At 44.8% G+C, this 24,133-nt stretch overlaps 1 protein-coding gene and 1 long non-coding RNA gene across 2 annotated transcripts in view; both read right to left on the bottom strand.

The window, feature by feature from the left end:
- The window catches only part of LOC136424817 (uncharacterized), a 40,786-nt gene that overhangs the window by 7,295 nt on the left and 9,358 nt on the right, over window positions 1-24,133 (bottom strand). The gene's annotated exons all lie outside the window — the stretch shown is intronic.
- LOC136423817 (RNA-binding protein 24-like) lies at window positions 1,863-9,423 on the bottom strand. Its single transcript, XM_066412139.1, has 4 exons — window positions 8,587-9,423; window positions 8,288-8,411; window positions 7,870-7,924; window positions 1,863-3,206 (listed from the first exon to the last, which is right to left on the bottom strand). The coding sequence occupies exons 1-4, from the start codon at window positions 8,749-8,751 to the stop codon at window positions 2,897-2,899; spliced, it is 654 nt and encodes a 217-aa protein (XP_066268236.1). The 5' UTR covers window positions 8,752-9,423; the 3' UTR covers window positions 1,863-2,896.

Genomic DNA, 24,133 nt, shown 5'->3' with positions numbered 1-24,133 from the left:
TATTTGGGATCGTCGTGTTTTCATCAATCTAATGCAAACATATGTCGTGCGAAATTATTTCTCTCGCCACGACAAAAACCACACGCCATAATTATCACAAAAGTACCCGATAAATATGATGATTATTGCTTGTGAACAGCCTTTTGTCGGCCAATGATACAGGAACAACAATATGATGATTATAACACACCTGTTCACACGTAGCAATACAACAATAAATTTCCATATTTCGAATATGTACATGCATAGGATACGTTTATATTTTTTATCATTATCTGTTCCAATATACACACATTTACAAAGGAGCAAAAAGAAGTTGACTCTACTCAGTTAGCTTAGTAAAACACTTTTGTCCACTATATAACGTATGATTAACTTGTACTGTTATCTACTTCCCAATATATGTTTGTTATACCCTGCATGGTATACATAGGAAAATATATTAAAGAATGTCTGGACGATAGAAATTCCTCCAATGATTGTAAGAACCCATTCTAAACCCATACTATACGCTCTTGTATTAGGTAGATTAGCCCTTAGATATATATAGAACTGTAGTTATGTACCAGCCATACTTTGAACCTACAATTGTTGCGCAATAAAGTTATCTTATGTCATACAATAGACGACCTGTACCTAACCCTTTAAAGCATGAATGTACAATAAAGGTCTCTCACTCATTCATTCAAGAAACCACACATGGACACGTCACTTCAGTCGGAACTTTGTGTTTTAATTCTGTTTGTTCGTGATCCCCGCACAGTCCCCTTGTACAGAGAAAGAGTAATAAAAAAGACTCCTTACTCATACATGGGTACACGGTACAAAACAGGACTGCTATACAGTTTGCAACAGTTTTTCAAGTGTTGTCGACTGGCACTACAAGCATATGATTGTTGCTATCGCAGTTTTGTGTATAATGTTTGATATCTAAACGCTGTCACTTCCCTTTGGAAGACATTTCTAAGATGTACAATCGCGGAACAGAGCTTTAGGGGGAGGTTTCTAGCACCAAGTTCCCCTGTGTCGCTAAAAAATGAAAGAAGTTTGATAGTTGATGATTGTTCTGACGTTTTGCATGTTGTGTATTTTACCGATACGTCATCTGGTATCGTCCAGGGCGTACATTTGGTGATTAAGATATAATAAGTTCCCTTTGATCATATCTAATTAGTTTCCATTCTACTTGATTGTCTAGAATTATTATTATCATTATTATCATAATTATAATATCGAGCAATAGTTTACATCATTTTTTTTCGTCCGCGCCAAATAAGGTCGGCGGGGCGTCGGCGGGTTTGGGAGCCCATAAGCAGCGAGCACGTAAAGTGATGACGTCATGAAGGGTGTGACTTTGCGCTGTCAGTGCCTCTCAAGTGCGCTACAAATATTTTGACTTGTTTGTTCAGGAGCCGAAACGCTCTAATGGTGAAACCGGCAGGCTGGCTGGCAACCAGCGCTGTACGATACATTTCCATCCAGTCCCCATCGCCGGCTCTGGGCTGTTTTGAAATTGTTTCTTTCTGCCAAATTTTGTATTCTGATACAGTGTTCTGCAACTGGTTGTTCAAACGATTGGTATAATGTTGTAGAGCCACCAGAGGTCACTGGCAACCAGAAATGTAAAGGAAAATGACAACGTTCGAGTTTTTTTCGTAAGGCACATTTGGTACAATGAAGGCACCCACGGTATAAAAACGACTGAATAAAAAACATATATACGACGTTCTCACTTTGTGTCCCTGTTAGAAGTATGATCCCAAACTCGCCAAGACTACATATTCATTACCTAGATAATAACTAGTATAATAAACGTATATGGCTGAAAATTTACATATCCTTATAGTGAAAATTGACATATGTTGAAGGTTTCACTTTACTCCATGTACATAATAGAAAACCTTATCATTATTACAATGATTCTGGCTTCTCCTCGCCTTAAAATGGATGCCTATTCTTACTAGCTTCTCTTTTTTAATAAATTCTACGTAATACTGTCTAGGACGAGTATACTAAAACTAGATATAACTTTATATGCCCCGATATAACCTTAGACTAGATTTAATGGACGATGAACTTTTAAGGGCCTTAGTCTATTCTCTAACTTACGTTGAATATTTTACATTAGATGACAGTGTTGACTGTCCACAGCGGTTGTGTGTGTTCCGCTATATTTACAAGTCTCCTCTCTCTTTCTCTCTTTTTCTGTTCTCTCAGGTTTTTCCCTAGAATTTTCGTGCTTTTAATCTCAAGTCACGTGAGAAGAAAATAATAGCAAACGTTCTGGTAGAGTTGGTATAAAAAAACAACCTCTAAAAGTGGGGAAAACAGGAACACTAGCAGCAAGATGTTTGTATCATAAAAAATTAATAAATTACAGATGAGAAAAGGGTTCGAGTTTCTTTCACCGTGGTATGACAAGCAACTGTGCTCACATAACGTGATTAGCACTCGGGCTGACAAGTGTTCTAACGTCGGGGGGTGAGGCAAATTTGCCGGGCCGAATTGATCGCGAATTTTCTGCTGCGAGGACCGAATAGTGTGGGACGAGAATAGCCCTATGGCGGCTGTTGTTACGATTGATACAACGAACAGCTGGGTGTGAGAAGGTTACTCCCTCCCGTGGTGAATATCACATGATACTAGTGCTCAGACATAACATCGTGGATTTGCATAGTGCGTTATTTTACAGGTTTGCGATAGCAAAACCTATATCATCTTTGCTGGCGCCTAAGGGCGCTGCCATGATTTGTCTTTTTTACTTAAATACCCTCTAGTTACCAGCTCGGCCTTCCCACAATCCCCTTCGGTGGAAAGTCCCATGATCCCTCAAGGTCAGGTTCAAATTGGTTCCCGTTGTTTGTTTGTTGGTTGGTTGGTTAGTTCGTTCGTTCGTTTACTGGATGCGTTCCTGTATCTGCTGAGGCTGGTACTGAGCGAAGTGAGCGGAGGTGGCCGACAGGGCGGGCTGCTGGACGGCAGCGTAGCCCGTCTGGGCGTAAGCGGCGGGGCTGAGGTACGCGTGCGCCGCGTAGCCGGCCGGATACTGCTCGTACCCCGCCGGGTACTGGCCGTAGGCCGCCGCGTAGTCGATGTACTGGGCCGCGGCGGAGGCTGGCGGGGTGTGCGGAGGGACGATCAGGCCCGGCTGCTGGGCGGCGGCGGCGGTCACGTAGGCCTGCGGGTAGATGTAGCCCGGCGGCAACCTGGAGGCAAAACGGGAAGAGAACGTCATGTAAGTGTGGAACTCATACAAGATGGCGGAGTGTTGGTGATCTACAGTTACAAGTCGGATCACACGCCAGCACGACACAAGGCCCTCCAACACGGGTAGGAAAAATCAGGGGGTGCACGAAAGCAAAAATACACAACCAGAAAACACTTGGAAAATCTATGTGCGAGTGAATCACACACGATCCCACGCTCAGATCACAACAGGGATCCCAAGGTAGTCAGATCACACCAGATCACGCTGTGGATGTGAAAGGTCAAGACTTGAGCCGGAGAGGCCCTGACTCCTATATATAGAAAACGTCCATGCCTGTTAGTGTGTATGTATCCGCGACCCACCGCAAACACACTGTAAGAGTCCAGAGACTTTAGTAATAAAAAAACGCCATGCTGTATTTTCAAAGTCACAAGGGATTGGAGAGATCAGTTGTCAAACGGGTGAATGCACGACCAAAAGCGGCGAATCTCCAAGCAGATGTAAGACATCGGCTTATTTCTGTGCGTCCAGTGAATCGAAGGGCGTTCAAAGCGAGGGAATAGACACAGAGAAACAGGCCGAAACCGTACATCTACTTGGAGATTCCGAAAAGCTGCCCTCCCCACCGCTGACTCGGATGCACCCGTATCCCCGGGAACGGTCGCCGGAGTCCGCTATGTGCTCGGCGGAAAGGCTGCCGAATTCCTTCAACGGCGAGTAGCGAGGGTCCCCTACGCGTAAACGTCCCTAGGAAGAACAATTTAGCGGCTTGTGAATGTGAGCAAGTCACCCGGGTGTCGGGCCAAACCAGCGGCCTTAGAGCTAACCTAACGATAGACCAAAATTGGTTTGTTTTGGCGTTAAGTCTATTTAAAGGTCCTTGTCACCACGGTCAGGAGTCACAACAGTCGTGTGTTTTTGTCACTACGCTACCCCCCCCCCCCCTAAAAAAGACCCTCCCTCTTTAAAACCCTGTTCTCCCATCCTTTGCTCTGTCCACAGAGTTACACACAAATTTACTCACATCCAATAAGAGGACAAATACGTCTAGCCAACAGTTTATTTGTCCATCTCTGCCGCTCCTTGGGCCCTAGGGAGGGGTTACCTTAAGGATTAAACGTCTTAGTAACTGTTTCCTCCCTTCTTAAAGACAAAGGGAAACGTGAGGGATTCCCTCGGTGCGATGTCTTTTTTGCAAAGCCCTGGCTTTTTTAGCGGTTCAACCAGTCCTGTCAAATAACCTAGGTAACAGTGATAACATCTTTTGCTATCTACCTTAGATATTAGAGGGGGTACCAAAAGGGCTAGGAGGGGGACTTTGGTGGGTTTCTTTAGTGGGTCTGCGTACGATTAATGGGGACAGCTGAGTACAGCTTGGGATGGTGTGAAACTTTACTCTCACTCCAAGTGTCGAGTGTGCTAACTTCGTTTTCGCCTCCTTTTCTCGTGGCCAGACGAGGATCGAATTTTACATTGTGAGCTCGAGTTTCCGCACGGGTTAGTTTGAGCTGCAGTGAGTCCCGTGAGTTTCCCCCTCTTTTGTCGATGCCCTTTTCGGCCCTCTATCCCTTCTTGATAAGAGAGGGAGATAGGCTCCGTCGGATATGATAAGAGGAATCCCACCCTTTCGATCACTGCCTCTGAGGACAACTTAAGGCCAAATTGGGACTCGAACCCAGCACGCTTGGTGCATGAACAACAAGAACTTCTCACGGCATTCTGACGGAACACGTCCCATTGCTGCGTCACAAACAGCCCAAAACCAATTTAATAAAACGGCATTATCTCCCTGTTAAGGTAATTACGTGCTCCCATGCTGCAAGGCGGCATTAGGGGTGGGAGGGGGGCGTTATTATGTTCATGAAGGTCACGGAGCGTGTCGCCATGTTCTATGGAGTGGCGAGCTCTTATGGCCACAACAAAGGGAGGAGAAAAAAAGACTCGAAATTTCTGACTGCACACTCGAGTCGAGTGGCTTCCTGACGTCACACTTCCGTGAAATTATAGTACGGGGCTTCGTTAGCATTTTGCTGCGGTGATTGACATCGCAATGTAAAGAACGAGGTTTTCGTGAAAGGAAAATGGCGGCGGTACATGACAGGTGCAGCGGTTAGAATGCGGCCGCGTGTCACACAGGCCATCCCTATACATCATCCTCACAACTGGGTGAAGGGCGATCCAAACACCACAACTTCTTTCTTCCCTTTTGAGGGTTTACCCTTCAATTTCACAAAAGTGAAACAACTTTACATGCCCCATGTCGGCGACCATATAGTAATTTAGTTTCAATGTATGCGGTCAGAACTTTGTTTTCGCTGAGTATACACATGAGTCATGTTTTCCCCCTAACAGTACGTGTTGGGAAGTGTGGAACTATGGCAGCGGTCGGGTCAGATGCGGAATGAAGACTGTTTGTTCAGTGAACAAGCGACACGGCTTTAATAGATTGACTAGAGGGACGATCCGATTTTTTCTCCCCCTCTGTTGAAGGACTGTTTGTTTTAGATATTGTCTCGCCACGCCACAGTCCAAATACAAGGCGTATTGTCGTTCTATCTGTGTCGCGCTTTCAACCGTTTGTGTGGCGCTGTGTTTGGCAGGATATTTCAGGGACAAAGGATTTTCCGAGCGGGGTGAATAGGGGGGTGTTAGACCCATTGTCCGAACTGTGTGCTTTGCTGTTCTTTGAGACCGGTGAAGATCGTTACAGTGTAGGGCTATTAGGACCCAATTATTCTTGACATTCAGGACAAGCTTCACGGCGCTAACGAAGCTTGAGATGAGTCAATACCCCCGTCCCCTCCCTCCTACTTTTCAGCGGCCCCGCAGTGACTCTTTGCCCCCCTTTTCAAACCGCCCCCCTCACGTGTTCCTACTTGCCCTGCTCTGAAAAGGACATCGTTTGAAAAGGGGTTGTAAATTTCACTTGTTCACCTTTTAAGAAAACAGACGAAACATCAACATTGATTGACGGATAACATGCCCTGCATAGCTACGTCTTGGTGGTTACCTGGATACCGTCCTACTGTTTCTCAGCAGTTCCTTACAGGTGACAATCCGCTAAAGAAAAGACGGTAACATTTACAAAGGCTTTTTGAAGGAGGTTTGGAGGGGCGAGGTAAGAAATTAGTCCTAGCCGTGTGTGTTTAAGACAAGTTTGGTATAAAGGAGGGAGGGAGGGGAGGGGGTGGTATGGTGACCTACTCGGAGCGATCTTTCAGAACATAAGCCAAAAATTTGCCGCTATCTTCGTCCAACACAAAGCGGTCAAAATGTGGGCTGGTTTGAGGAAACCCAATATCCATCCGCCATGTTACACACTATGTCACCCCTATCGAGGTATGTTTGAGGGATTGACCTCCGTATTTTATCATATCTTATTCTTCCAATTTATATTTATAACGACAGTGTCCTCTTAGCACGGACCATAAAATCAGCTACATTAGGGTCGTGACCTTTCTAGGGGTCACGCAAATCCGGTAGCAGCATTTTCTTTTTCCTGGTTGCTGAATAACTCGAGTTTGTAAAACTTGAGGGGGCAAGCTCGCGAATCGGGGCACGGTTTAGTCGAGGACTAAGTACTAGACCCCGGGTTGGGTTCCCTCCCCATATCGATCGAAAGTTATAAGCTGCAAGTGTAACATTAGCTCGTCATTCGTTGACCAAAGTGCGACTGAACCCTACCAATCCCAGACAGTCGTCATAGAAAAATATTTGTCTCGCTAACTTTCGATATATTCTCATTTAGATAAGTAAGCGTAAAGGAGAACAAAGTCTACTAGTAGAGCCTAACATCGGATAAAGAGAAATTACAGGCACGGGGCGAGTAATATTAGCGGTTGTTGCAAAAGGATCAAGGCGAGTTGGCTACTCGTTTTGCGTACATGCCACAAACAGACGCATGGCTAAATTTGGGAATCATCCGCGTTATGTGAACAGTGTGTCCAGAAATGCGAGCTATCGGGCCGCGGCTATTTTGGGCCCCATGCACTGCGCCCTAACACACACGCGGGGAAACAAATGGCCAACACAGCCCCGAGCCCACAGCTAACAAGCACGGCAAAGTGGACAAACAACCGGGTCGGGACCGAACTAAATAATACAGGCAAGCAACACCGCACGCCAACACACCGGTCGGTTGAATGTCATGGAATGTGAAGTTCGTTACAACTTTTGTTATATATTTATTATAATATATAACACAATAAAGGCACGCAATCCACACGCCAACAAGACGGGAAAATAATTATTCACCATGACTCTAGCCTCTAGCCCAGGGCCATGAGTTCACTTATTTATTTCTCTCTTTCCTTGTCATCTTCCTCTTCCACAGTCTACATCACTGACATAGAATAAAGACAATAAGCACGTCAAATATGGCGACTCGATAGGAGTGAGAACAAAAATAAAAAAGAAGTTCAGAAGGACAATCTCCTGTTTTTGTTGTTGTTGTTGTCTGAAACACACTTGTAAACAAAAGAAGCACCAAAGAAAAAACCTCTTCACTGTACGTAATCCCTCCACGTGACGTCCGAGCTAAAGACAATACAGTTTCGCCACTCAATCAAAATTTAATACTATTTAGGGCAGAGGTACGAATTGGTCTTTATAAGTGCGAACTGTGCACACGGTAGCTAGAATAAACAAACTAGAGATCTTACCCGTACTGGCTTGGAAGATATCCGGGGGGCACTGCCCTGATGCCAAAACCAAAGCCTACAAAAACAAGGGAACATGTATGAGTGAAGGTATTATATGATATGAGCTGCATAGTTATGGTCTATTGTATGGGTAGGCTGATACGTGACACCTATGCAAATGACCCGTCGAATTGAAAAGCGTGGTTGTTGCAGGGGTATCCTCTGTGCATATGGCTTTTATTCGGCGGGTGATATATTACACAGTATCTTTTTCTCTTGTGTTGCAGGCCTATTCACTGAGCGCCAAGTTGAGACGAATAGGGAACGAATGCCCCCCGCTTTGGTCGGTTGGAGACAAGGCAAACGGCGACCGCCGTGCTTGACAACGAAGGCACGGGGGCACGAACACGGGCGGCCCGCCGGGACGGGTCGGTCTTACCTGGCTGCGTGTTCCTAGGCTTCGCTCCGATGTATGCGAGGTTGACGTTGGCTTTTCTGCCGTCTATGATGGGATTTGGGTCCTTGCAAGCCTTTTCTGCGGCCTCCCTAGTCGCCATAGTTACCTACAGGGTAAAGGGGCGGCAGGGAAGCGAAACAGGCGCGTTACAGAGCGGAAAGAACCTGTTCAAATAAAGCGATTGGTGCGTAAAGCATGTGTAGACCGGAGTGGGACAAACCGTGTCGCGAAAAACACGGACACAGAAAGGAGGGAAATACACACACAGAAACTGTACTTACGAAGCCATATCCCCTGGACTTGCCCGTCTGCCTGTCGGTGATCACCACGGCCTCTTCGATCTCCCCGAAAGTCTGGAAGAAACTCCGTAACGAGTCGTCCGTGGTGTGGTAGGGCAACCCCCCAACAAAAATCTTGGTAAACGTCGTGTCCTTCTGCATATTCATGCTTGTAAAGTCCGGGAGAGTTGGTCTCTCGCGCGCGTGTGTACTGGACGGAATAGGAAAGGGCCTGGGAAAGGTCTCCCCGCAACGGAGCTACAGAGTCGTCGGCGTGAGGGCTGTTCGCGTCCCGCGGTGGATCATTGACTGCGCGCGGCAAGGCTCGGGAAAAACGTGTGCGCACTTCGGGAGGACCTCACGGCTGACTGCGTAAAATAACTCGGAACTGTCACCAAACTGTACTGCGCGCCCTCACAAAAGTTAGTCCCGCCCCTTTTGCATTAAGTAACCACCATCTGTCAATCACCACAGCCCAGACATGGCGCACAAAACCCGCTAATGAGGACGTCCTACCGCCGAGTAGCCAATCAGCAGCCGTCCCCGCGCAAACACGCCCGACCTGGTGTTTTCGCGACCTGCGATCGGCAGGTGATAACGACTTACCTGTCGTGTTCCTCAGAAGACTTCGGCGTAAGACTCCAGAAATACCCCGTCCCGAACACTGAGGTAACATGGCCCTGCCCAGACCCGCGTTTGGCCACGGTCCAAATAAGACCTTGGTTCGTAGATACGAACAATGACCGAATGGGATTCGAACCAGCAACCGTGGGCTAACATAGCCTGCGGTCCCTTCCACCTGCTGTTCAGGGAGGCAGTACGTAAATAATCACGAAACACTCCTATCTCACTTCTACACTGTTTGTAAATAAAACACACGGCGTGATTCGTACAGAAATATGAACAACATTGAAGCGTTGCTCCGAAATTACGAAATTGGGATTCGAACCCGTGCCTTTTGGCTTCATGCCAGCTGGACAGAACGGTTTACAACTGGTTGCATCTGTCTGTGGCTGACAGGTAGTTTTTCCTCAGGCGCACCCCCACTGAGGAGCCGCTCTCTTATCAGCCGACACTAACATAAGACTACAACAGAAGCCTTGGGACATTTTCACCTGTGTGAGAGCCACACGAAACAAGTTCTGCGTAGCACATGAATACCCTGTTAAACACACCATAGAACCCTGCTGGGTGTGTGTACACGGTGCCCAACCCCCCTCCCACAAATACGCACACACTGTACTGGAACATATAACCTCTACTGCCAACCCTTACACCTGTTTCCCTTCAAATGTACGTCCAACGCTATACACCTGTTGCACCTAGCGCAAGCTCTACCGCCCTGTTTCAAACTGGAAGCTAAAAGCTACGCCTTTCATATGTTCTCTGTGTAAAATAGAACGTTATTTCTCTGCGCGCTAATTGCTGTATGAAGGACGTGAGTTTGAATGTCATGTGAATCGCCGTTGTTCTTTTGTGGCCTGACACGACATTAATCATTAAGCGACCGTGTGTGTGTTGGCGGGCGCGTTAAGTTCAACGCACCCTCGTGCACGGGGTGTTAGAATATTTGTAGTTGTTCTACCGACCACGTCGTGTTATTACCAGTACCCTCCTCACACGGCTGCCCCAACCCTCTTCTAACACTCCCGGAAGTAAAACGAGCTCTACAGCCCACCGTATTAAGAGTCTATTGACATCTTTCAATGCCATATTACATGATTTTGTTGCTCTGTATAGAAGCTCTATCGATCCAGCACGGAAGGGGTACTATAAAGCTATCCACCGGCGCTACATGTGTATGTAGTCCGCGGGGTTTGGGCTGTCTTTGGCTACCGGAGAGCGCATACTTTGCGTCCCTTCACAACCCGCTGGCATGCTCTGCCCGAGCATAATTTAATTGAGCGTCCTTAATTTTCCCCACACATCCGTAAGCACGGCTGATTACGACGTAATTACGATGGTCTCGGTGTGGGACTGCCCTCCCTCACAATGCCTCTCGCAGCAGGCTTCTCTCTCAGCGTTTTGATACTGCAATTTTCGTACTGATGACGCACTGTTTTCATGCTGTTACCATATTCTAGTGGCTTTATAGCCTCCGATAGTCTAGAATACAGGAGTCACCAGAAAAGGGTCACAAAAAATGTAAATAATCAGCTAGCCTCTACCGGGCTCCATAGGTCGCTGGAAAGAGCAGAAATTGGCAAAATAGACAGATAACATGCCAGAGGAGTTAGCTGGCCTGGGAGTCAGTTTGCAACACATGGAGCCTGATACTACGAGGCTAATAACTAGCCACAAACGGCTACAGTAAAAGGCCTGCAGTGAAGCCTGCTACGGAGGTAACCTCACGCGACCAGGCAGCCGGGCACCCGAGTGTGAAATGACCGCAGCCGATGAATTGGGCTCGGGCTTCTGGACATTCTGGTAGCGAGGATTGTTCCGAAACACCTGGAAACTTAGATATCTGCCGCACCAGTTTGGTAAAGGCCACCACGTCTCATAAATTGGAGTGACAGAGCCTATGGGCTCGTTCAAAATAACGTCGATTTTGGAAAAATATAGGCAACCGAGACGATGTATGATGTAGGTGTCTGGACGGACGCAACGGACGATTAACGTGTTGTTATTGCGGTACCAAAACTAACTCGGTCTGTTTTGTTTTGTTTTGTTTCTGTACAGACAATTGATGTGTTGCTATTACGCTATTGTTGTACTGTATTCGTTCTGTTATTGTAGAGGAAATGTTAAGTATGGAGGGGGGCAAGATGACAACATTCAACGACACAGTATTTGTTGACAAATTAAAGTCATCATTTTCTCACCATTATGATAGTATCTTGACACAATTCGAACAAGACTATTATAAGATTGCACCCAAAGTATTTCAAACACCCTAGAATCGCCAGACAGTCAGAATGATGCAGCATTTTGCCATCCGAATCGCAGGATTACATTTCTTTCCATCATACAGTTCGCTGGTTGCCAGCATATGCCCCAGGCGAGCGATTATAAATGTATTAAGGGGTACGGCACCGATATAAATGTCACACTCCGCGTCACGTATTCTTCTCTGACACCCGGAGGGACCGCAGCGACACAAAAACAAACCTACATTTGGTAAATTGATGTAATGAAGTCGTTTTATTCCGTCAGGGCGTCGCGAGGCGGGAAATGTGCAACATGTCGTCTGATCGTGACGTCACTATGACGAGCATTTGGTGACTGAAATTTGCATTGCAACAACGTCTTATTTCTACAGGGCTTATAACGTCGACGGTTAATGTACGTGTATGACCGGTATTTTTTAAAAGTTGAATGTCTGGACATTTTGCCCCCCCCCCCCCTGCATAAGACTTCAACAGTTGTAAACTCTTGCTAATCCTTCTCTTGACGGATCCATTCGAACCTAGTCTCTACCAGACTAACCACGCCAGCTATAGGGAGAATATTTGCCAGGAGGGTTTGGCCACCAGAGGGTAACTGACTCCACTGGCCAATTATATATTTTTTTGCCGAATTCTACGATCCATACCTCCATAGGAAGGCCTGGTGGAGGCTAATTCGAGCCAAAGGTGCCCAGCGTTGTGACCTACCACCTTGACCTTCCATCGATTAGTCGCCATTTTGTTTACAAATGAAGTTATATCGTTTGAGAACCGTCAAACACACACGATGTGCAAACAAAAGTATCGTCCGATCCAATTTCCTGAGGTAATTTTTGTCTGATTGTTCTGCGTAATTAGGGGCAGAAAACACAATTATTTAACTTTGGATTGAGACTCTTTGGCAAAATTTTAACGTCTTGCATTTAGTGACCTTGAAGAAACCACGAATGTCACGGTAAATGTCGACAGGCGGTTATTAAAGATCCAAAGTGTGGAGGAGCGATAGATGGTTGTCTGTTGCTGTTCACCTTAGTGCCTAGTGGCACATAGGTCAGCAAGTTTCCTTGCTGTTTCTGTAGCAGGGTAGATTTTTACAGGGAGGGGCCCTTAAATGTGCTCGATGCCCCTATCTGAACGCGGAACCCCCTCTTTACGTCCCTTCCCGAAAGACGGGTGCAGCTCCAACCGAAATGCCCTTCCTAGGATTGAAATAAGGTATTCCAGTGAGCGACTAATTGGAACCAGGAGCTCAACTGTGAGGCTCCTACCAGTTACGCTACAAGGACAGGACTGTACTGTTCTATGACGTGTTTGTAATATCCACGAAGATACGTTTATATCGGTCCCGTTTTTCTAACCCACCAACTAGATTCGAATCATAGCTCGCCCAGCAAAACTGTTACAGTTGCCATTGTAAAGATCCCTATCAAATTGAGACACCTTTTATAAAAGACGTTGTCTTCCTATGTCCCCATCTCTGATTTCCTGTAACGTTATATGAAGACATACATGCAGAGTGCTATCTCCCCCGCGTGTGTTGTGGGTTGGGTCGGTTCTTTTGTTCCTGACCCACTTTTCTGTGTGCTGTGTGGTCAGCTGATGACTTAGATGGACGATATAGGATCATCTACAAGCAGATGCAAGATGTGTACCTGTTTTGGCGCGTCTTTTCGTTCGTTTTGTTGTTGATGATGATCACCTTGTAGTGCCTAGAGACACATAGGTTAGCAAGTGTCCTCACTGTGTCAGTAGCAGGGTATATTTTTTACAGGGAGGGGTTGCTAGCAGTCGTAGCACCTCCTCGAACACATTAATTTTACGTCCTTTCCAGAAGACGGGTGCAGCCCCAGCCGAGACTGGTACTTCCAATGATTTACACCGGGGTTCTCCCAGTTATTGACTAATTTATAATTGGACCAGGAGCTCAACTGTGATGCTGCTACCAGTTGATCTAGAGGGACATCTCTTTCGTTTGTTTTATACGTTCTGAAAATCCATTGTATTTGTCTTGGAATGCATCGCATAGCGACTGTGTGAAAAAAACAGCACCATTTATAAACGGACCAAAAGAACAACACAATTCCGACAAAAAGAACCCAACAATCCACATCTGCTTGCGGATAGCTGTAGCTGATCTCCAAGCAGATCTATCGATGGGAAGGCTGTAATTAAAGGGCCAACCAGTATCCAAAAGCCCACCAGAGCAGTAGCTTGAGCAGTAGATGGATATAGAGATTGAAAGGTGAATGACCTAGTAGACCCATCCTCCGATCCTCGTCTTTATCTCTACACTTACGATGCGCAAGAAGTCCACTCAAGGTAACAACACTCCTTCGCGCACTCTCTAAACAGTCTCATCTCAAATCACTAAACGACTTCTTAAGATCACGGAAGACCCCCCCCCCCCCGTACATGCCCGCACCTGTCAAACAGCAGTGCCTCGCAGTGACGGATCGTGTTATGATTTTCTCACCCTGCCTGCCCCGTCCGTCACCCGATCCCCGCCACATTGTCGTCCGCGCCACCCGTACGGCCTGTTGAAGAACGCCCCAACAATACCACAACAACACTTATTCACGCCGGCAGAAAACCGAGCTGGCGGTAAAACAACCACCACGTCCCCCCGCCCCGTCAAACTGGGCAATCCCGACTCTCCGAGCCCCGGGTTTGAAATAATTAGGCCAACAATGTTGTGGGTAATATGAAGAATCGATTTGGGTTCACACAGGCAAGCGACTGAGGTGTAAGAAAGTGCCAAGAATTGTTTTGTTTCTTAAGACAGAAGGACAGGTGTGTTGGAGTGATTCTGGCGTGTGTGCCAAGGTGACGACGGACGCCTTTGTAGAAACAAACGAATCCAGAAAACGATCTAGCCTGACATCAAGTGACCTTAACTAACGTCTTGCACGTGATTTTACGCACTCTATTTTTAGAGACAGCAATAAAACATCTATTTCTATCGCCTATTTGGATGCGGTCTATCCAAGAGCATTTGGATGTGGTCACGTCAGAATAACTCAAGAAGATGTATCTTCATGACATGTGCCTTTTGATGGGTATCGGACCAAGGAGGATTTGAACATATCTTGGTAACATACAAGAATTTCTTGAAAAAATCTTTATCAGTGTGAGATGGTGTGTCTAATAAGGTTCGACTTTTTCCTCGTTGCGCTAGAGCTTAGACCAGGTAAATGCATTGACATTAAACAACTAAACGTGGTGGACTGAATAGTAACGCTATGTTCCCTTTGCGGTTGGATGGATGGATGGGTGCGTTTTCACGCTTTTCCAAACATCTATTTACCAAACAACTACTGGACAATCCAACAGCAGAAAATGTTTTGACTCACGAGTTGATCTCAACGTAGTTCAAACAAACAAAAAGCGTCTAATATTTGTTTACTTAATTTGACCGAGGAACTTGAATAGCCCTGATTTACACTAGCGAAAACGAACTGTCGCACGATGGATAAAACCGTCGTACGATAGCTAAATCCTTGATTTGGGGCTTGAAAAACCGTCATTCTTGTGCACACCAGTTTGATGTTTCGAGTTTCGGCAATTATAAAAAAAGAAAAATCATAGTTTTATTTATTTTGCAAAGTCCCTGCCTGAGGGCTAATTGCAACATGAAACAGTATATAGACAAAAATAACAATGGTGACAAGTGGAACAAGTGACTATTATAGTATATATATTGTAATAAGAACTGCTACCTAATGCAATCTAAGCTTTTGGGTCTGACTTCTTTAAACAATAAAACCCACAGAATTAAGGTAAAAGCTAATAAACTATATCTTAGTTCTGTATTCTAAGTCAATTTAATTGACAATCAAGCTATATAAACTTGTTCACGGTTTCACTTTGTGATTTTTATCCTTTTGGCGTCTCTTGCATTGTTCACGTAAACCTAGCTTTTCTTCGTCGCTTTAAAGTATGTTAACATTTGTCTGCGATACTTTCCACCGACTAAGTCTGAAACATTCTGGATTATTCTATTAACATTTCGTCTGTTGCACACAGCAATTCGGTCATGATCTGTCACACTATTTCACAAGGAAAGCACCACGACACCGGTATTTTCTCCCCTCCAACAATTTGTATTGAGCTTGTATTTCAAATATCACAATTTTGTCAATTCTATCGTCGATAATGCAGAAAAGATTCCTTTTTTTACAGGCATGTTTTCGTTTAACATTTCAGGTTTTCGAAACAAAAGTAGGACAGCCACTTTAGCTGGATTAAGTGAATAATCGAAAGGAGATTGCTGAAAGCTAAATGCTGAAAATGATCTGGGAAAAAAGTCCGCCGGACCATTCCTGGGTTGGTTAATGTTTCAGACGTGTCGGCTGCGCGTCTTTTTCTTTAAGACGCTAAGCTCCCAAGTCTCGTGTCTCTAAAAGAAAACCAAGCCTCGCCTTGAGGCGTCGACGCAGACAATTTTTCCAGAAGACATTGTTAGACATCTCTCATTAATCTAACTTTGTGGGGTATTTAAACTCTAGTTTTTTATTGTTTTATGATACCCGATTGCTTTGTTGTGAGTTTTCCATTTCATTCTATGTTGGAATTCTGCTACGAGTCCAACAAAACCGGAGACGGCAGACTTCAACAACTTACCCATACTGCTTTGTGACCCTTACACAATCAGATCAGAGATGACAAACACACACACACACACACACACACACACACACACACACACACACACACACACACACACACACACACACACACACACACACACACACACACACACACACACACACACACACACACACACACACACATAAACACACACACACACGTACACACCATCCAAAATAACTAAACTTAATTCGTAACGAAAGAAAGACCCCCCACTGGCACGCTGCGCCCTTAAGGGTAGATTAGCCGGTTCTATGCCCATGTCCTCCTATTACTTCTCACCTCTGTACTTACTTTTTTCTTAAGACATACCTGCTACCAATTTTTACTTCACTTTGTTGTAATTTGATTACTAAGTTGTAATTTATGACTTATAATTACGGGGTATGACACAGAATCGCAGGCTATGTCCTTGGGGTGGGATTATTTGAGGACCGGGCAAAAGGTCATCTTAATTTATTTCTAAGAAACTGCATTAGACGTGTTCTGTTTCCCTGCAAGTTTAGAAAAATGATCAAATTTGATTTCATGATGATTTTAATGCATAAGGTTTTATGGCAGAATTTTGTATGGGATTTTAGCAATATCATCAATGGTTAACGTTTCGTACGTCTCGTAAGAGTCTACTAGTCCTTAAGCATTCAGACGAATCTAGAAAAATGATATTTAATTTGCAGTTAATTTTACTAAGTATCAAACCTTGTGAAGTCACACTATAGTTCGCAATAATGTAGACACAGTTGAGTCATACATAAGTGCTCACGTTTGAAACGTCAAAAGGAGGACTTCAAAATGTCGCGCCCATTGTGATGTAACGTTCGGCTGTCGGCTGTGTCCTCTCCATCGCCCTTGTTAAACTTCAGAACGATTAAATAGGGCGTGAAGTACGTCGTACGTGTCATGTTTGGTGACGTAACGCCGCGGGTTTTCCGGACACAGATGTCAAGAACGATCAAAGGTCTCCTGGGACTGTCGACACTTGGTCAAAGGTTAGACACCAAAATGGCACCATATTTTCATAATTTATCCCTACAAAGAAGTTTCTTACAAAACTCCGTCAGAAACATCGCCAGGAATGGTTCGGTGCTCATTGAACAAAACATAATCAAAGCAGAGCAAGTATTTTTCCCGCGTTGGAACGCCGCTTTCTTCGTAAATCCGTTTCACGAGAGTGTCGTCTGATTATGACGTCATAGCTCCTGTCAGAGACGGAGCGTTTTCGCCGTCAGCTAGGATTAAGGTGGGGGATATTACACCTTTAATTAACGTTCTTTATGAACGTAAATCAATGCAATTACTAGCGATGAACAACTTGTCATGTAAATGACCGTTGTCTGAACCTCAGTTGCCGATGTCAGAAGACGAAATTGCACTGATAAAACTTTACTTTCCCTCAATGGTGTTGGATCTATTTCAGGCGAGATTTTTGACATGCTCAAATAAGGCTGGGCAGGGCCACTTCTGGTGTTTGCCGACTGATGGACAAAGTGACAACTAGACAGGTGTAAAAACTTGTTCAGCTCTTCGCGCGTTGGCAGGCGTTCTATCACACAGACGCGCCGGGATACAGGAGTCATGGGGCAGAATTCCGCCGCGAGGATTAAAATAGTTCCAGCGGCCAGGTGGACTGAACGACCCCCTCCTTTTCCACAAGGCCACACAGAGACATAGAATAACTTGCTTGCACTACAACAGTTAAAAAAACTTTCGAATATTCACATAAAGAAAGTAGATGACAAAAACTATCGTATTTGAAAGTCTATGTATGTAGGACTGTTCAAGCACTTTATAATGCATTTTCCTCTACGCAGAGGGTGCGGATCTTTACATATCAAGATATGATGTAATATAGACAAACAAAATATACCATGTACTTGCACGACAACAGTACAGCGACTTTTGAAAGGTCACATAAAGAAAGTAGATGACAAATAACGCTACATATCGTAATTGCAAAGTCAACAAATGTTTGAAAGTCTATGTATGTATGACTGTGTAATACACAACCTTCAGGCAATTAATCATGTATTTTTCTCTACATGGGAGGGTACAGATTTTTATTTTAGACATCAAGATGTGATCAAACTTCCCTGTCAGTTCAAAACAGACACACAGATATTAATCTGGTTACCCAAATATCGTCAGGAGACTCTAGGGGCAACGCGAGCCGGCAAACTTTCACTCTTGCCCAAGTTTTGACGAGTGTTTAGCTGTGCGAACACACAAACTCACACCACATTTGACGTGTGATTAACATACCTCGCACATTCCCCCAACATGTACCGTTAACTGGCTACGGAGAGGTGCAGTGCTGTCGCACTAAGATACAGAACAACTCGGCATAAATACACGGTATTACACTCGTCTCGGCCTTGACTGGAACTAGCGAGCGAGGCAGTAGCCTCGTTTATTCAGGTATTACTCCGGTTCTTCCCAATGAAGGGCGTGCTTGTCGCTAAAGCCGTAATAAGGCCTGGAGAGCCGGGCTAAAAGTTATCGAATTCGGATTCGAAAAGATAAATGTTCCAATGAAGCCTAAATTATGAGCAACTAAGGATATCTTGCGATATAAAAAATGGGGGAGGGCGACCAAGAACATTTGGTACAGGGAGTGAGAGAGAGGGAGCGAGAGAGAGAGAGACTCAGAGAGAGAGAGAGACAGAGAGGGAGAGCGAGCGAGAGGAGACATAGACAGAGATAGATAAAGACAAGGAAAGGCAAGGAAAGAGAGAGACAGACAGATATATTTTGCTGTGATCACTAATTTCACAATTGACAAGTAAAAACAGCATTTCGCATATTTTGAGAATCTTTTTCATCAAGTTCTTTTCAATCGTTGTACTGTCTGTACTAATGTCTTACACCTTTGAAAAAACGTCTTATCAAACGGAACTCTTCTTAAAAGAACAGGTCTCGGTCCTTTAAAACAAACACCAATCGTGATTTGGGCGCTTTTTACACTGCCTGATGATTTGTTTTTGCACAAACAAAAGCATGGTTAGCGCCATGTTCGCTTTTTCAATTAAGCCAGGCAAACGTCTGGTGAGCAGTCGAAGTATATATGGATTGGACTTGGACTTCAACGTTTTAATAAAACAACTGTACATCAATGGGCGGAAGTTATGTAAGGAATAGGCGCGATATCGCAACAATCTACACATGAAAGAGAATTGTTAAGTAGAACACGAAAACACAAGAAACTCGCTGAAGAGGAAAACTAACAAAACGAATGTAAATTACAGCAAATATCTATAAATAGAAAACCACCTGGAGGCATATTTCTAGTCCGATCCGTGCGTATGGCTTAGAAATTGGGGGCAATTATTCCAAGCATTTAGCCTTTTCAAACAGTCGCGCTGCAAAGTCGACAAAAAGTTGCCGAGTTTGTGCCAAATGAATGCGAGTTTGTCCGTGCAGAGTGGGGAAAACTTTGTTTCGACTAATCTCCCGGCAAACAGGCAACACAGGTGGAAGTTTTCATCCCTCCACGGCTACAAACACAACCTAGCTATTTCAGCTGAGCTGGTATCCACATTTCTTCACTCTCGTTCTGAAGAGCGTCCCGTACAGTGAGGCATGTTTAACGTCCATGTTTAAGTGTTGGGCAGGATTCACGCCGTGGGTCTGTAAAAACGTGACGTTTTTCCCTCTGTTTGAAAAGCACTTACACCCCTCGCATGAAACCCGGGAGAGAAGCTGTGAAAACTACCAAATAGGTTTACCTACAGCTTTCTCTCCCTGACAGCGTTAAGCCAGGCCGGTTCTTTGTCGTGTCAAATGGTTCAATACAGAGACGAACAAGCCACAAAACAAACAGGTGCCCCGGTGTCACCGAAATTCCAAAGTTCAGCCGCCAACCCCGCTATATACCACCGACTCGGTCAACCAAAGGTGACGCGAAACGACCGACAATTGCCGGGTTGTTTCCCCAACTGTTACTGATATCAGAAAGAGAAAAGCAAACAGTGCAAACGGAAGATCTAGGGCTGAACCTGGGCTAAGTCCAACGGGGGTACTTTTCTTTATCTCTCGTTCGTGTGTTACAATTTTTACCTGTTGTTGCTCTACCTGTCGTGCTGTCATGATAAGACATGGGTACAGCACTTAAGGCTCTTTAAACGTTAAGACGTGGCAAACAAAAAACGGCCGGTGAACCGACCAAGGCGGATTTCTTGACCCGCGAACACATTCGTCAAATGTCACGCCGGAAAGTTGCTCTTGAAACGTAACAATTAGAACGGTCATCAGAGGAAAGTGGGCGTGTATGACAAGAAGTCGAATCCAAAGGGCGACAATACGATTTTCCGGCAAATTTCTCCAGCCCCGATAAGTTGACAAAACTATCGTGAATCATCTCCCCCCCCCCCCCCCAAATGAACGCTGGCGCCGCCCAGAAGACTTGCAAAGGAGGCTTTATCTTAATAGTTCATAATTATTGTCGTAATTTGATAATGTATAGATATATCTGTATAGTAGTGTATACTATTCTTTTGTAGTGACCTGTACTTAACCCAGTGGGTATACTAAGTACAATTAAGAGCTTCATTCATCTATAACGGGAGAGAACGAAGGAAAGAAGTTAAAGAGAATGAAATCGGGGGGGGGGGTCTTCGAGCTTGTCTTTGGAGGGGCACTCCTTTAAAAAAATGGAGTTTCTGTTCCTCTCTACGGCTCTATTGATATAATAACATTTCATTTACTTTTTGCAGTTGTGCAAATTAGCAGGGCCCTGCTGAGATTGGGTCCTGAATTGCTCTGAGAATGACAATACTAGGCGTACATTACATTACTGGGACAATTAAAATCATTCGTCGTTGATATTACTGACTTAGAATACGTTAAAAGCTTTAAGAGCAATCTGATGATAGGCAGTGGTAAGAATTTTACAAGTGGGTGTTTGCCCGAGAATGTACAGAACTTCTTCGTTTCTACCAGACTGGCTACGCCGGCTGCAGGGAGAATATTTGCCAGGAGAGTTTGGCCACCATAGGTTTTCATTTGTAGGTGCAGTCAGGGGGGATGTTAACCTTCCCGTGGACTGACTCCCCTGGCCAGTTCTTTCCGAGGCTTTTTTGCCGAATTACTCTACGATCCGTATCCTCGTAGGAAGGCTTGGTGGAGGCCAGGGAATTCTCGCGTGCCCTCCCGTAAAAAGACGTCTCTCCTAGCGACGGTACTTCCCGGGTGGGTGGGGCGTTCTTTCGGGAACCTTCTCGGGTGATTCGTGCGGGATAGCGACTCGTTCTAATCCTTCTAAACACGGCTTAATCCGTGGATATCTCTTCACAATGCCGTCATTTTCCCTCCAGGCATCGATCCTCAGTCCATGAAAGCCTGGGCAAGCTAAACTCGCCGTTTAAACCGCCGTTGTGCGGCTATCACCATGTCCAGGGGGTCCGTTACCGGGGTTTGGCGTCGCTGCGAGGCGGTAAGAACCCGTCAAGGGAATGCCGTAACGTTCGCACCGAGGCAAAGTTACGTCTCAACTAGTAGCTTGTTCATGAAAGAATTAAAATAGTTTGAATTTGAAAAGAACACTGGTCACACATTATGTTGAATAAAGATGTTGGGTCCTCTTTTGTTTCAGTGTGTGTAATTCCTATCACATTAAACGTTCAAAACCTATTAGATTTTTTACAAAAAGTTTGAAATAAAATGAAAAATCAAATCCTAAGAATGGCATATCGGCTGGGGCTGCACCCGTCTTTAGGAAGGGACGTAAAGTGGGTGTCCCATGTTCGAGGAAGGGCTAGCAACTCTTCCCTGTAAAAATATATGCTGCTACAGAAACAGCAAGGAAACTTGCTGCCCTATGTGCCACTAGCACTACAATGGTCTGAACGTACGAACTAACAAACGATTGAAAGTCAGGGTCGCACTTCGAGTCGACAGTCCCGGTTAGAAAGTGTATAGAGTATCCACCGGGCTATTATCGTCGACAAGCACGTTTAGTTAGAAAGCACAAAATCTATTGCAAAGTTTTGTGTAAATACGAGCATTATTTACCGTTTCAAACAAGACATTGACAAGCCTTGAATGGTCGGCCACACTTGTGGACTGTTTCAGTTGGGAGGCTGAATAGTGGAGTGTCACAGTGGACGGGTGGAAAAACCTTTGTTGGTTTACCCCTGTTTGTAAAACTAGCATCGTTGGCAGTGACAAACCGTTCACACACGGACAGCGGCGTTTTAATTCAATATTTACTTCGTTTGGGGCTCGCGACACCACAGAAATTAAGCCGCAATTAAGAGCCCCCCGATGGGAGAGTGTTTGACGTTTGTTTAGAGGGAGAGTAGAGAAACTGAACACCGGAGGACGTAAGGGAATCCCGGTTGAGGAAATCTGAGGGGCTGTCAGCGGTGTGTTGTGACAATAGTCCCGCCGACGTTATTGTATTTGGACGCGGTGTTAACAGACTGGGCTCGCTCTCTTGTCAGCTTAAATCCCTACGCATTGTTTTGGACCGCGTCAAAAAAGACTCTTCAAAAGAAACAACTAGAGAAGAAATACAGATAGACAACTCTTCCCTTATATGAACATCTAAGCATTTTAGAACATCTTCTTGACTTAGAGATGTTGCATTTCATATTCAGCATTCCAATTAAAGATGTTGCACAATAAGAGTACATTTTTCTCCTCTAACTTTGTTTTCCTCTGTGAACAAATTGGTTTAAAATGATCAAGGAACAGCCCTCCCCACCACGAAACTCTCAAACACGCCACAATCAACAGCAAGACATTAAGTGCAGTAAGCAAATATTCAACCCTTGCCAAAGCCGCGAGAAATCTTGAAGTAAACACCGTTTATAGACAAAGGATATTGATACCTCATAACGCAACAATAACACTAGAACTCACTGGGTTGGAGGGGGGTATTATAACCATGTATGTATGAGTCACATATTTGTACAGTTTTAAGTGAGACAAGTTACCACACACACTGTGCCCTTGGCATGGTGTTGTATTCACAACAACTTCCTCCAGCAAAACATGTCAAGGCCCCACGACACACAATAAACTAACGGTACGCCATCTTTACAACTATTGTATGACCGGTGCTATGGTCAAGTGAGTAGAGTGCTCGCCTTGCATTCGGTAGGTCGTGAGTTCGATTCCCGGCCGAGTTATACAAAAGACTTAAAAAATGGTACATACTGCTTTCTCTGCTTAGCACTCAGCATTAGGGAAAGAGTATGGGAATCGAACACACACCACTACCAGTGGACTAGCCAGCCCCCTGCTGTAGTGATTGCAAAAAAGTTGTGTGGCCCAAGGGCTATTGAAACAAAGATGGGCGTCGCCCTGTGCACCAGCTTTGTTGGATTTCAGTTGGACAAACTTTAACGTTATACAAATGTGAATAACTTTCTGTTGCTACAAAATGATGACGGAGTCGCATTTTGTTGCTCAAGAATTCTTAACATGTCTGATTAAACATGTCTTCAAGGACTGTGGACAATAATTACCCCTGGAAGACACGCCAAGGACTCACGATACACAGTGAACTAATCAACAACCGTCTGCAAACTGCGAACCTGCGAACCTATCATGGACTAACCATGCATAGGGAGTTGGTCATCGCAAACAACACGAAGAAACACGTTACAACTGAGTGAAAGGTTTTTAACAGAAAAAAAGAAAGACTTTCCTAAAATTATATTTTCTCCTTTTAGAAAAAAAACAGTGTTGAATACAACGAAAAAAGGTCTACTTCAATAATAAAATTTTGATGAGCGGGACACTAGTTTATTCAACCTTATTTGGTGTTTTCGTTGACAGAATCACAAGATTTCGGTGTTAACAAACAGGGCAGTCTGTGCTGACTTAGTGCAATCACCAACCAACCTCCGTACCCAAATACAGGCATGCTCGCCAGACAACAGATCCCTGTGTGTGGATAGCAAAGTCTTCGTCCTCTCGGGAGAAAACACGACTGTCAATTGAACTCATCACACAGGGTAATTATCAAAAAGAATGCAGTATTTTGGTCAACAATTTTCCAATCAATTACCCAT

Source organism: Branchiostoma lanceolatum, chromosome 18 (assembly GCF_035083965.1).
Source record: "Branchiostoma lanceolatum isolate klBraLanc5 chromosome 18, klBraLanc5.hap2, whole genome shotgun sequence".
Taxonomy (NCBI): Eukaryota; Metazoa; Chordata; class Leptocardii; order Amphioxiformes; family Branchiostomatidae; genus Branchiostoma; species Branchiostoma lanceolatum.
This window is presented reverse-complemented; position numbering and strand designations above follow the sequence as displayed.